The sequence below is a fragment of the Hyla sarda genome, chromosome 4 (assembly GCF_029499605.1).
Source record: "Hyla sarda isolate aHylSar1 chromosome 4, aHylSar1.hap1, whole genome shotgun sequence".
Lineage (NCBI taxonomy): Eukaryota > Metazoa > Chordata > Amphibia > Anura > Hylidae > Hyla > Hyla sarda.
Window position 1 is genome coordinate 267,137,635 of NC_079192.1, and position 15,761 is coordinate 267,153,395.

General features: G+C 42.1%; 1 protein-coding gene across 1 annotated transcript in view; it reads right to left on the reverse strand.

Moving 5' to 3' along the window:
* Positions 1–15,761, reverse strand: part of TPH2 (tryptophan hydroxylase 2) — a 379,719-nt gene that overhangs the window by 250,056 nt on the left and 113,902 nt on the right. Inside the window, exon 7 of the mRNA XM_056574111.1 lies at positions 14,907–15,042. Coding sequence (XP_056430086.1) covers positions 14,907–15,042 — 136 coding nt within the window. The remainder of the gene's footprint in view (positions 1–14,906; positions 15,043–15,761) is intronic.

A 15,761-nucleotide genomic window follows, 5' to 3' on the forward strand; every position in this document is an offset into this window, starting at 1 on the left:
TATATAACTTGCGCTGCTGGGGGAATCTGATAGCGCTGTGCGGGGGACATATATAATATGCGCTGCTGGGGGCATATGATTGCGCTGTGTGGGGGCATATATAACATGCGCTGCTGGGGGCATATGATAGCGCTGTGCCGAGGACATATATAACATGCGCTGCTGGGGGCATATGATAGCACTGTGCCGGGGGCATACGTGTATATATATATATATATATATATATACATGCACTGTGGTGAGTATATGATAGCGCTGTGGCGGGGGCATATATAACATGCGCTGCTGGGGGCATCTGATAGCGCTGTGCGGTGGACATATATAATATGCGCTGCTGGGGGCATATGATTGCGCTGTGTGGGGGGCATATATAACATGCGCTGCTGGGGGCATATGATAGCACTGTGCGGGGGGCATACGTATATATATATATATATATATATACATGCACTGTGGTGAGTGTATGATAGCGCTGTGGCAGGGGCATATATATGTACACATGCGCTGCTGGGGGCATATGATTGCGCTGTGCGGGGGGGCATATATACAATTTACCATGCGACACAATTTCAAACCCGTGCAACACAAAAAAATTTCCCATGCGACACATTAGTAAATCAGGGAGAAAAATACACGGAGTAAATGAAAAAACACTCAGAGATAAACCTGGCACTCTTGGTAAATCAGGGCTAATGTTTATGGACCAGGGAGGCATCAGTAAAATCTCCAGCGGAACCGGAGTCCAAAAAGGCAGAAGCGGAGAAAGATGCTTGGCAGAAGTATAAACAAGAACCGGCATGGTCAAACGAGGAGAGGTAGTATTCACACCCAGGGACGCCTCTCCCACGTGTCCTAGGTTCAAGCGTTTCTCGGACATTGAGGACTTATAGGACAGTCTTTGAGAAAGTGCTCCAAACTAGCACAATATAGGCACAAATTCTCATAGCGTCGAAAAATTCTCATTGTGATCTTTCCAACTGTGTTAAGCGAGAGCAAACCACCTACATTGCCTCTTCGGCAGGAGGCAAAGGAGACGGTAGTGGTGGACGTTGGAACACAAATGCCAGATGAGAAAATCGCCAAGTTTGAACAGGTTCTCTTTCCAGACGAAGTTCCTCCTGCCTCTCGGCAAAACGCACATCTATTCGAGTGGCCAAATGGATAAACTCACTCAGGATAGACTGAGGATCACGAGCAGTGAGAGCATCCTTGATTCTACTAGACAGTCCTTTTTTAAATGTAGCACACAAGGCCTTGTCGTTCCAAGCCAGTTCAGAGGCAAGAGTGCAGAATTGAACCGCATGGTCATTAACATAGGAATTCCCTTGGCAGAGGTTCAGAAATGCCGTCTCCGACGAGGAGGCCCGTGCGGGTTCTTCAAAGACATTGCAGAATTCTGAGAGAAAAGCCTGCAGGTTTGAAGACATCAGATCATTACGATCCCAGAGCGGAGTAGCCCAGGCCAGGGCTTTACCGGACAATAGACTGACCACAAAGGCCACTTTAGCTCGCTCCGTAGGAAACTGATCTGCCAATAACCTCCAAATGCATAGAGCACTGAGTCACGAAGCCTTTACACAGCTTGGGATCTCCCTCATACTTTGAAGATAAGGATAAACGAAGCTTGGACCCGGAAGAAGCTTCTGGCACTGGAGGAGACACTGGAGCGGGTTGTGGCTGCTGCTGCTTTTGTTGCTGCTGAGGTGCAAGAAGCTGTTGCATCATGGCTGACAACTGGTTCAACTGTTGAGCCTGACGTGCCAACTGTTGTGACTGTTGAGCCATGATGGTGGAAAGGTCCGAGACATCAGGCAGAGGTACCCCAGTGGGATCCATGGCCAGATCTTACTGTAACGGCTGTGGTTAGGTGGATCCACTGACCTGTGGAGGAAGATGTCTTGGGCCATATCAGGGAGAGGAGTCTAAGGTGCTGCTGGTTTTCACCATAGCCCGCCACAAAGCGGGATGGACTTGCTGTGGCAGACGACACCAAGGTCGCTACCCCTGATACGACTCATCCCCACAGGCAGCCAAGGTATAACGTGGCACTGGAAGGATGAGACACAGACATAGTCAGGACAGGCGGGAGGTCAGGACAGGCAGCAATAAAGCAAGGTCAGGTCATGAAGCAGGAGGTCAAAAGGCAGGTGGCACAGGAGCTAGGTATTCATAGCAAGGGATCAGATACACGGCAAGACAAGACACAAATATACGCTTTCTCTTGGCAACTAGGGCAAAAATATCCAGCAGCAAGCTGCAGGATTGGTGCACTGAACCATCAAATTTAGAAGAGTCGGCGCGCGCTCTAGGAGGCTCGGACGCGCGCCCCAGCAGGAATGGGCAGGAGGAGAACAGAGCGGGGCTCGCAAGCGAGCTCGCCCCGCAATGGACAGAGGGTAATGGCCAGAGGAGGCAGCAGAAGGTGAGTGGCACTCCGGGATTCGCATGCGGGCACGTCCCGTGATGCAAACTGCGGCACTGCCAGGGACAGAGGGAGACATGAGGGATCGCTCCTGGCCGGTCTAGGATTTTATTTTGTTCCTGTGTTATGTTTGTTTTCCCCCTGCAACCTGTCTAAATAAAGCTGGCAAGGTGCCAGACTTGCATGAATTACCGTTGTCTGCGGGTTTATTGAGATCGCTTCCTGGTTTTCTCTCTGAAAGGTGTTGTTGCCAGGCAACAAAGCACAAACTTCCCCACAATGCCACAATCTCAAACTGGACATTTTAAGAAATTATTGTAATTGGAAATATGTTTAATTTCATATACATAATGTATCTGTTTAGACTTATTTATCTTCTTCACTATAAAACCACTTTAGGCTAGTCATGAGGAACAGTTGCAGAAAGTAAAGGTATGTGCCACCCAAGGAGTCAATGGAGCCCAGCTGTGAGGAATAAATGAAAAATGTCCAAATGTCTAGCAGTCTGGCGGTCAGCCCTACCTCTATGAGACTTTGTATAAATGAAAAAGGTGCACATTGCTAAAAATGTGATGCCATTTAAAAAAAATATACCTGGTGAGTTGAGCCTTCACCCTATAATGACGTGTTAAACGCATATTGGCCCAAAGTTTGGCGCATTGTGGGCAAAAAAGGCCATGCACAAAATATTTGGCACAATACAAACCCCGAAAAGTCAGACACAGTTTTATTTAATCCCCCCATTCTGTTTCTCCTTGTCTTTAAAGTAGAGGTGGTGTGTGAAACTGGCACATTAAAGGTGATTGGAATATCCTAACTGGACATTATGTCCACTATGCAGCCTGCAAGACAATTCTAGATGGTCACTGCAGGAGCCCTGTTGTTCCAGGGAAGTTTATAGGTCAAACTGGCCCGCTATGGAGTTGCCCTGGGGAAGATAGGTAAAAGGATGCAGTAGATGTGGCCTTTAAAAGAACCTAGGAAGACCAGGAAGGTGTCCAGGAAGAGACATAAGAGGCTTAGCAAAGACAGCATCAGACGCCGTACAGTACAGTTGAGAGCAGAAGCCAAGTAACAAGTAGCTGTAATTGCAAGCAGATGTAGTTATATACATGCATGTGGCAGGCATAAGTTACAAGTTATAGGAAGATCTAACAAACCTCAGCCCCACTATAGAGGAAGTATGGCTCTAACGATGCTTACACTACACGTCCTCAGTTTCCCATTTAAACATAATAGTCAGAATAAGTAACACCAACACATGCTCAATGTATAGTGCCCCCAGTTTTTTCAGCTGCCATAAAATATGCAGTTGGTACAAATACACAACTGGTTAATCTATATTATGTTTACTCAATTGGCAGGTCTGTAGGATGTCAGGGAAGATGCAGAAGATGGATCAGAGGAGGAAGAGGCTGCACTCTTGAAGCATAGAGAGTGGGAGATGAGAAGTGCTGATGAGAGGGAATTTCTACTGTTTACAGATAATCTTCTGTTACTATCGACAAACGAGAAAAGCTCCCAAGACTGACTGCTAATTCTGTAGAAATTTAGTAATACAAGGGTACTATCCATGAATCCAAATAAAACAAACATTGTGGTGTTCCTGATGAGAAACACAAAATCAGCCGGGCATTCTACTTCATACACTTATCCTTACTTTACTCACATGCACAGTACACTTACTCTGGACTAGACATGCAAAGCCTTCTATGCCACAGATGGCAAACGTAATTTCAAACTTCCAGAGACAGTTTGGCTTTAAATCTTCTACTACACCATTACCCCAAACCATCTGTGTGACAGTGAAACCTGTGACCCTCACAAATTCAGATAATGTACTTAAGTGGATGATAGGTGTTATAGTGCAGGCTAGCTGGGAGTGGTATTCCCCTAGGGATGTAGATGGTGATGTCAGGGTGATATAGCTAACCTGAGGGTTCACTGTCAGACCAAAAACAACTTTGTCCAACAGTGTAAAGTGCAGTAATGAGTAATCTGGAAATAAAGAAATTTACTAAACATTTTGAACAAATCCAAGTAAAATACATTGGCCCTCATTTACTTAGAAAATCAGGTTGTAAGTCTATCTTACTTTCTCACCCGACTGCTTTTTTCCCCTGATATTCATTATTATGTCGCATCCTGTTTGTCACACGTGGGTTTTGTTGGTTTTGGTTTCCAACTCCTCTGAGTTGTCGGGAAAAAATCCACAACAATTCAACATATTCGGGTTGGAAACCTTTATAAATACGTGGGAAAGCTCAGAAATGTCGGGTTACACCCCTTTTTTGGGTTTGGGAGAATCCACATCGGGTCTGTCGGGAAAAAATGTTGCATCGTGTTGCAGACTGGCGCACGATGTCTGCGACATGTCGCAGACAAAGATGCGCCAAAAAAAAACGACAAAACAAGTCGGGTTTAGAATAGTAAATGAGGGCCAGTATCTTTAACACAAAGAGGATTGTTACAAGTTTTAAACAGGTGAGTGAAGAGTTGGTCACTGTCCCTTAAAGAGTTGCATTAAAGGGGTACTCCGGAGGAAAGAAATTTTTATCCAGACCAAAACATCAGTCACTACAGCATCACAAAAGCAGAAATAAACTAAGTGCTCACAGTCTCGTCATTACATCAGGGTGGCACCGAAAGAATAATATGCCCAAAGAGTGCAGACTGTACCAACATTGTGGCCTGGAGGTCTTAGAGGATAAATGCATTTTCTGCTGTGGTGCTCCAAGTTCTAGGCATAGTGTTAGGGACACTCACTTTAGGAGGCTCTAGCATTCCCTCTTGAACTTTAACTCCTTAGAGGAGGAAGAAAAACTATTTATTCTGATGTAAAATGAAAAAGAAAACACACTAGCCATACCAGCACAATTTGTTAGTTTATGCCTCAGACTGAGAGGAACATGTGATGATATGCCATAAAATATATATGGTACCTACCTAACAACCTAGGTTTGTCCCTTGCCTTCATTCACTAGAATTGGGAAATGTAAGAAAAAAGATTTCGTAAAAAAAAAAATACTGCTCTTTAGTTTTGGGATACATTTTACATCCCAATAGAAAATCTATCTTATCATGCAGTCACTTGTGCTCTTGCAAGCATTTTTTGGGCTGATACGCAGTTTTTAAAGGCCTCTGCCATTACCATCCCATTCACATGAATTTGATTTTCACAGGAGAAAGACTTTAGTATTCATGCCATCAATCTAAATAAAACTCACTGGAGCAGGAGGATATGCCAAAAATGTAACAGTGACGCCATTATTATACAAGTACTATTTTCCGATATCCTGAATGTGAATTAAGAAGTAAAACAGCATTACTCCAATCTAGGTGGTGTCAGCAAAAATAGTTGCAGAAAGAAGCAGTGCATGTATACAGCAAACATTTGATCGCATTGTGCTGAAGAAGAACCAGGAATGTAACACAGTATCACAGAAATCCTTAAGATCATGGTTAAAACAAGTCATTGCAACAAAGTACACAATGGGGGAGATTTATCAAAACCTGTGCAAAGGAAAAGTTGCCCAGTTGCCCATAGCAACCAATCAGCTTGCTTCTTTCATTTTTGAAAAGGCCTCTGCAAAATGAAAGAAGCGATCTGATTGGTTGCTATGGGCAACTGAGCAACCTTTCCTTTGCACAGGTTTTGATAAATCTCCCCCAATGTCTTTGCAAACAAACATCTAAACAAAATATTACTAATGTTAATGCGGGAGATTTATCAAAACCTGTGTAGATAAGGGTGGTGCAGTTACCCATAGTAACCAATCAGATCGCTTCTTTCATTTTTCACAGGTCTCTTTAAAATGAAAGAAGCGATGTGATTGGTTTTCATGGGCAACTGCACCACTCTTCCTCTACACAGGTTTTGATAAATCTGCCCCAATATACCTAAAAGTGGATCCATGAGTGCAACTGGTTTGGGGCAACCTAAAATCATAATAGTCATCCTCATTGAGACCATCATGTGTTTTATAGATTTCCCCATGGTGCCTGATTGGTTCTACAATTTAACCCAGAACATAAACGGGTAACTCTTGTACAAAGTTCATACAATAAGACTGTCTTTTCAAGACTGCATTTTATTTGCCTTCATCTGAAGCACAGTGGGATATTAGCTCCATATAATCAGTCAAATGATGCCACAATAGCAGTCAGAGACAGGTATACAGTAGTATCATTTAAACAGAGCTCCTGTCTTTATTTTTCAGTTGAAAAAAAAAATAATGAAGACTTCCTTCACACATGTCTGTCATCCGGCAGCGTTTCCCTCTGATGTTGTAGATAAAGCATTGAAGGGAAACTGATGGTAGAACTAACATTCACTGAGGGTCGATTAATAGAATAGTTATGTCTCCCAACAGTAATACCAGAAAACTAGAGACTGAAAAGGGAACCTTAAAACTTAGCTTTTAATATAATTTATAAAAATACAAAAAATGGGTATCAAAAAAAATACTAAAATATATCTACATGGCCGTCACTATCTGTGCCATACTTTATGTATAATGATCAACAGTAAACCATGTGCTGAGATATAATTACTGCTGGGGAATTTAACACCAGTGACACCTCAGTACGTGTTCAGACTAAGTATGCCACCATTGATTACAGGGATCCGTTTCTCTTGCCATATAACCGGATTATCTCCTAAGTAGAAAACTCTCCACTTGACACAAAAACATTAATACTGTTAAATGCACTGGTTTAGTCTTTTTTAGGCATATACAATGCACTTCTTCAGTCCTGTTGCAGACGTATACACTGCATATCCTCATCACATATATAAATGCTTCAAAAGTGCATCTATCACATACTGTATCTTTCGCCGTATAAGACGCACTTTTTCTTCCCCAAAACTGGGGGGGAAAAGTTGGTGCGTCTTATACGGCGAATACACCCCTTTCGCGGCGGTCCCTGCGGCCATCAACGGCCGGGACCCGCGGCTAATACAGGACATCACCGATCGCGGTGATGCCCTGTATTAACCCTTCAGACGCGGCGATCAAAGCTGACCGCCGCATCTGAAAGGAAAGTGACACTAACCCGGCTGTTCAGTCGGGCTGTTTGGGACCGCCGCGATTTCCCCACGGCGGTCCCGAACAGCCCGACTGAATAGCCGGGTAAGTGCTTACAGGAAACCGGGAGGGACTTTACCTGCCTCCTCGGTGTCTTCTCCGTTCAGGGATCCCCTGTATGGCCGGCGCTCTCCTTCCTCATCATCACGTCATCACGTGCGTCGGCGTGCGTGACGACGTGATGGCGGCGACGGAGAGCGAGGATACCCGGCCGTCAGCAGAGAGGTTCCGGAGCGACGGGAACACGGCGACAGCGATGGAGCGACATCCAGGGCAGTGGTGACGGGTCCGGAGCGGCGGGGACACGTGAGTATTACCTCCTATGCAGTGGTCTTCAATTTGCGGACCTCCAGATGTTGCAAAACTACAACTCCCAGCATGCCCGGACAGCCAACGGCTGTCCGGGCATGCTGGGAGTTGTAGTTTTGCAACATCTGGAGGTCCGCAGGTTGAAGACCACTATTGGGTTCAAAATCTTTATTTTTTTAGATTTTGCACCTATAAATTGGGTGCGTCTTATACGCTGGTGCGTCCTATAGGATGAAAAATACGGTATATTGTTCACACTGATATTGCAGATCTGTTGTGATCTCTAAACACATTAAATATTGTCTGCAGATTATTCACTGTTGCAAATATATTACTCCAAATTCACAATAAAGAAGCCCCTATTGTTGCAGTCTTGTTACTGTCCACGCGATTATTGTGATTCCACAAAATATCTGGTGTTATTCACACACTATTACTCCTAGTTCACTTGTTCCATCCACACTAGGATTACGTTACTTTAATCATAGTCAGGAAAACAATATTATTGCAATCTTGTTACAGTTCACATGTTGCGATTCCTCAGAATGTATGATGTGATATGATGTTATATACAGTGCACATTACTAATCCTAGTTCACTTGCTCCATCCACACTAGGGTTACGTTGTGTTAATAGTTCTTATTACTTGTAGAACTCATGCACCTTATGAGATGTTATAATTCAGTATACTTAAAGGGGTACTCACGTGGAAAACTTTTTTTTTTAATCAACTGGTGCCAGAAAGTTAAACAGATTTGTAAATTACCTTTATTAAAAAATCTTAATCCTTCCAGTACTTTATAGGGGCTATACTCTATACTACAGAGGAAATGTTTTTCTTTTTTTATTTCTCTTATGTCACGACCACAGTGCTCTCTTCTGACCTCTGCTGTCCATTTTAGGAACTGTCCAGAGCAGCATATGTTTGCTATGGGGATTTTTGTCCTGCTCTGGACAGTTCCTAAAATGGACAGCAGAGATCAGCAGAGAGCACCGTGGTCGTGACATAAGGTCGTGACATTGAATCCAAAAATAAAAACATTTCTTCTGTAGTATACAGCCCCTAAAAAGTACTGAAAGGATTAAGATTTTTTTTAATAGAAGTAATTTACAAATCTGTTTAACTTTCTGGCACCAGTTGATCTAACAAAATGTTTAAAAAAAAGTTTTCCACGGGAGCATCCCTTTCATAACAATCCGCCATGATCACTAAATATCCATAGTTCACATTATCCAATTTCCATGGTATTTTGTCAGACATTCTGGATGCAGTTCACACGGTCAGCGTGTTACTACAGTGACCATTTCAGCACAGATACATATATTAGTTGGTTAGTATCAGCAGAGATCCATTAAATGATATTCTCATATAGTGCTCTATCATGCCACGTAGTTACAGTGGGGGAGATTTATCAAAATCTGTCCAGAGATAAAGTTGCTGAGTTGCCCATAGCAACCAATCAGATGGCTTCTTTCATTTTTTTTAAAAGGCCTCTGAAAAATAAAAGAAGCAATTTGATTGGTTGCAATGGGCAACTCAGAAACTTTTCCTCTGGACAGGTTTTGATAAATCTCCCCCAGTGTGTATGTCTCATCCAGTAATTCCGTCTAATTATCACAGATGTACAGATGTATTCACATCACACATTCTAGGTAGAATTCACACTGCAGCGTGTCCGCACCTCCGTGCCTGTATGTCACACACATTTATATTGCACTGCATATATGGTGACTAGAATCTCCAGTGTGACCTGCATGATTTTCATTTGGCAACACATAAGTATGCTAATCGCAGGTGCACCCTGTCAACAGTTTCTATCTCAGTCCAAAATATATGTAACTTGCAATTTAACAATCCTCTTCTTAGGACAGTGAGTTCAACAGAGCACTCAACTCCAAGGTCTAGTCTCTACTTAGAAATTCAAGCAACAGGGAGCAGTCCATCATATAGCACCCACATCCTAATAAGCAGTGTAGCGGACAAAGTATCTGTATGCTGAGGTCACACTTAGCTTTAATCCTTGTGCGGTCAGATGCAGCAAATTAAAGTCAGCACTCCCGATGTAGTGGCTCCATCTCAAAGGGGTCCAACGCGTTTCAATAGCATAAATCATCAGGGACCTATTATGAAGCTTGATCTCTGCTTTATTATAGTGCAAACAGCACTGTGTGTGCGGCACTGATGGTGGGTATCTGATTGTAGAACTAATCCCATTTATACATTCTCAAGTAGGATGCCAGGTGGGGGATCGCGCAGCATGGGCTTAGGACAGGGCAACACATTTTGCTTTACGGCCTGCACAATTAATGAACACCGAATCCTAACCAACTATGGACAACAGCACTTTTATCTAAAGTTGTGGTATAAGTTGTGGCATCAGTTGCAGCGAATTTAGGCTGGGTTCACTGACCCGGACACTGGTCATATGTGAACCCAGCCTAAACCTTTAGCTTCAGGCACAAACAAATGCGAAATCCTGCCTGTTCAGAGCTAACTACAGAAAGTCTGCCCTCTCTATAAAGGTGGCATAATACCATCTGGACTGGCCAAGAAAGGGGAATGAAAGACCCCACTACTGAACCTGCCTTTTATCCTATAATAATCCAGGCCCAATTACAGGGCTCACTAAATTCTCACCAGGAATTTTAACTATTTCCTGAATTATGGCATTGCATTGCACACCAATGGCAGACCTTTAGAAAGAGGTACTTATTTTCATCTCTCATATTTCAGGAGTAGATGTGTATTTTTCATTATCTGACAATTTTTTTTTTTTATGACTCTAAAAAGGGATTATTTCATCCAAAAGAAGGAAAACCTTACCTTCTTGTCTATTGTTAAATTTCTCTTATGTCAATAGTTGAATCCACTACCTCTTATTGACAGATACTACTACTTCTACTTTACTCATTTAGTCAGTATACATACTCTTAAGGATGCAGGAAAAACTATTACTAAATTATTATGAATAGACAACATGGAATTGTACTGAATGCTAGAGGCGGCTCTCCCATAAGGTGAGTTAGGCGGCTGCATAAGGCCTCACGCATCGCTACACTGTAGGGTCTGCTGATGTCCTGGATGTATTTAACTATAAGTGGGTCTTATTCACACAACAACAACAAAAAACATTTTTTTTTATCAGAACTTCATTAGGACTCAGACCTATAATAGAGACAAGCACCTTGGGGGACTCCAACCACATGTAAAGAGTTCAAGTAGTGAAGGGGTTACTGCTCTGGGACAGGACACATGTTTAACATATACATCTGAGTTAATGTCTATGCTTCTGTTGAACACTGTATCAGTGCTGCAATCTGTCAATAAAATATTTTGTATTCAAGAAACAGCGCTATTCTTGTCCTCTGTGTATTGCAGCTCCGTTCCGTTGAATGATGGAGCCAAGTTAAACCACATACAACATATATACATTGCTGTAATTTAGGAAAACAACTTTATTTTTATAAAGCTGAATACCCTCTTAGAAGGGAAACTAGCTGCTGTCTACTTTTTCTAATGCTTTTGAGAGAAGAGAACATTCCAGGCTGCTCACCCAACAGCAAAGCACAGGGTGCTAGGTAAGGGACAGAAAGTAGGTGACTTTCTGGGACATCTGTTCACAATTCACAGACTGTGAAGGCAGTGGATTCTACTCTGCATACTTTATTCTAGATATTCCTTTCTTATCAAGCTCAGACAAGAAGCATTTTATTGCAGCAGATACTTTTTAATAACTAGTTAACAGATTTGCAAGATAATCTTCAAACGGTTTTGCAGTGTACAACAGGATCTGCTTAAAGGGGTACTCCAATGGAACACATTTTTTTTTATAAATCAACTGGTGCCAGTACTTATCAGCTGCTGTATATTACAGAGGAAGTTCTTTTATTTATGAATTTCCTTTCTGTCTGACCACAGTGCTCTCTGCTGTCCATGTCAGGAACTCTCCAAAGTAGGTGCAAATCCCCATAGGAAACCTATCCTGCTCTGGACAGTTCCTAAAATGGACAGAGGTGTCAGCAAAGAGCACTGTGGTCAGACAGGAAATTAAAAAAGAAAAGAACTTCCTCTGGAACATACAGCAGCTGATAAGTACTGGAAGGATTAAGATTTTTTAATAGACGTAATTTACAAATCTTAATAATTTTCTGGTACCAATTAATTTAATAAAAATGTTTTCCAGTGGAGTACCCCTGTGATAAAGTTTACTTGGAGTCTGTAGTAAAGTGCATGTGCAGTTTGCTATGGGCTCCGCAGTTAGCATAGGGCTAGTGTAGCAGCGCCATGAGCATAGTTTGCTAGCACATGCCCAGTTTACTACAGACATTTTACTGCGAGTCACCATCTTAGGCTGGGTTCACATCACGTTTTATGCAAAACGCGACTGCATACGGCTTGGGGAGCTAAAACCAAGTGCTCCCGTATCCCTGCCGTATGCGGCCCGTATGTAATGTATTTCAATGAGTCGACCGGAGTGAAGCTCTGACTCTGGTCGGCTCATTTTTGTCCTGTATGCGGTTTTCCCACCAGAGCTAAAACCGTGGTCATATGAGTGAATCATATATCATTGGGATAAGAGAATCTGTCAGTTTCATGCTGCCTGCGGTTTGGGCAGCAAGAAACCAGTCACTATATAAATGGCAGATATATATATACAGTGGGGCAAAAAAGTATTTAGTCAGTCACCAATTGTGCAATTTCTCCCACCTAAAAAAGATGAGAGGCCTGTAATTTTCCTCATAGGTATACCTCAACTATGAGAGACATAATGAAAAAAAAATCCATAAAATCACATTGTCTGATTTTTAAAGAATTTGTTTGCATACTATGGTGGGAAATAGGTATTTGGTCAATAACAAAAGTTAATCTCAATACTTTGTTATGTACCCTTTGTTGGCAGTGACAGAGGTCAAACGTTTTCTGTAAGTCTTCACAAGGTTTTCACACACTGTTGTTGGTATTTTGGCCCATTCCTCCATGCAGATTTCCTCTAGAGCAGTGATGTTTTGGGACTGTCACTGGACTCCCTCCAAAGATTTTCTATGGGGTTGAGATCTGGACTCTGGCTAGACCACTCCAGGACCTAGAAATGCTTCTTACAAAGCCACTCCTTCGTTGCCTGGGCGGTGTGTTTGGGATCATTGTCATGCTGAAAGACCCAGCCACGTTTCATCATCAGTGCCCTTGCTGATGGAAGGAGGTTTTCACTCAAAATCTCATGATACATGGCCCCATTCATTCTTTCCTTTACACAGATCAGTCGTCCTGGTCCCTTAGCAGAAAAACAACCCCAAAGCATGATGTTTCCACCCCCATGCTTCACAGTAGATATGGTGTTCTTTGGATGCAACTCTGCATTCTTTCTCCTCCAACCACGACGAGTTGAGTTTTTACCAAAAAGTTCTACTTTGGTTTCGTCTGACCATATGACATTCTCCCAATCCTCCTCTGGATCATCCAAATGCTCTCTACCAAACTTCAGACGGGCACAGACATGTACTGGCTTAAGCAAGGGGACACGTCAAGCACTGCATGATTTGAGTCCCTGGTGGTGTAGTGGTAGGCTTTGTTACTTTGGTCCCAGCTCTCTGTAGGTCATTCACTAGGTCCCCTGTGGGGTTCTGGGCTTTTTGCTCACCGTTCTTGTGATCATTTTGACACCACGGGGTGAGATTTTGCATGGAGCCCCAGATCGAGGGAGATTATTAGTGGTCTTGCATGTCTTCCATTTTCTAATAATTGCTCCCACAGTTGATTTCTTCACACCAAGCTGCTTGCATTCACACCAAGCTATTGCAGATTCAGTCTTCCCAGCCTGGTGCAGGTCTACAATTGTGTTTCTGGTGTCCTTTGACAGCTCTTTGGCCTTTGCCCTAGTGGAGTTTGGAGTGTGGCTGAGGTTGTGGACAGGTGTCTTTTATACTGATAACAAATTCAAACAGGTACCATTAATACAGGTAATGAGTGGTGGACAGAGGAGACTCTTAAAGAAGAAGTTACAGGTCTGTGAGAGCCAGAAATCTTGCTTGTTTGTAGGTGACCAAATACTTATTTTCCACCATAATTTGCAAAAAAATTCTTTAAAGATCAGACAATGATTTTACCTATGATTTTTCCTATGATGAAAATTACAGGCCTCTTATCTTTTTAAGTGGGAGAACTTGCGCAATTGAGTGCTGACTAAATACTTTTTGCCCAACTGTATGTGTATATATCTATATATATATATATATGTGTATAGTGACTGGTTTCATGCTGCCCAAACCACAGGCAGCATGAAACTGACAGACTCTCTTATCCCAATGATATATGATTGACTCTGAATGGCTGTGCCATTTCAAAGGAATCATATTTGTAACTTTGGCTAAACAGTGCTCCGAATCACCAGAGTGGTCCACCGTTCCTGAATGATAGATCTCTTGTTATATGCAAATGGAGAGAGTGAATTATATATCATTGTGGTAAGGTAGTCTGTCAGTGTTTCATGTTGCCCGTGGTTCTGCCAGGATAAAATTTGCAGCAGGTTCCCTTTAACACTATTAGCATTATAGTCGATGTGGTGTATGGTACGATCACACCTAGTACTTTTATTCTAAGAAAATCCTTTTTTTTGGATTTCATCCAAAATATATATAAATATTACAGCTGGCTGCACGAAACCTAGTTAATCTAAATCATTATCTTTGTGGAAGTCAATGAGATTGCAGACTAGAGTTGGAATGGTACCTATGTTAAATCCCAGAGGTTCACTCTAGACTGGAGTGTGCTCTTATAATTGCTATTAGGTATAATTTAGCAAGAAGAGTCAAGTCTAACTAAAGATGTACGGGCACTGCCTTCAGTACAGAGGAATAACTGCATCCAGAAAGGGAAGGTGAAGTGTGTATTTTCCTATAATCAAGTGAACCCAACCTTTATTGATTTTCTTGGATAGAAAATGACAGATGTTGTTCATTAGTCGTATTGTGCACAGAGGAACTCTGGCATAATTGGATGTGCTATCATTTAAATGCGGCATCCTCTGCTGCATATTAATCTCCACAGCCTGCATTCTTATAGCTACAAATGAGAAGCACAAAATACTTACGGCTCAGGTGTATAGAGCGGATCTGATCCATGTCTGATATACTGGGTACAGTGAAACACTCTATAGGCTAGCCCTGCTAAGAAGTCTCTAGGGGAGAGATATCCAGCCACAGGTCGCACAGTGAATCCAGATCTTTCTATAGAACAGACAAGAATAATTAGTTAGGCATCCATCAAGGGAAATGTTGTGCATGAGATATTCCAGACATATTTAATGATAAAACAGTGAATTTAGTACGCTCAAATTTTCCTATTAGGACTAAAATATGGTTCTCCTGCAACACGTGCATCTGCATATAAAAGTATAATATTCCTAATAAAATTTGTATCCAGTGGTGCTGGAAACGCCTCCGGTCTTTTATGCTTTTCCATTAGCATCAGCCCTTTAGTTTGTTCGCTGCCTAAAGTTGTGAATAATAATATATATATCAAAACCCTTCCCTTGGGCTGGAAATCATAGGAGGCCACATGCATTTTCTACAGACTAGTTAAAATAAACCTAGAATAGAGAAGAAAGGAACAAAAGGGGGTATACTGAGCAGGGATTTTAGAGAGCCATATAGTAAATGTTTGCCTGATATACCGTGAATGAAATCCTAGGAGATGCTGAATACTGTATGCACCATTTTCTGGGACTTAAATCTTTTAGTTAAATTGTCTAATTATTATATTTTTCTTAGAAGATGTGACATTGTTACATTGTTTTTTCACATAACAAGTCTATGTGCTAGAATTTTTTTACAAGAAGAATAATGGACACAAATGGTACAAAATGCATCAGATTCTTTTATCAGTCTTTCCAATGGACTTTTTGTATGTACCTCCTTCTCTGACTATTTTTATGTTCTGTACTATA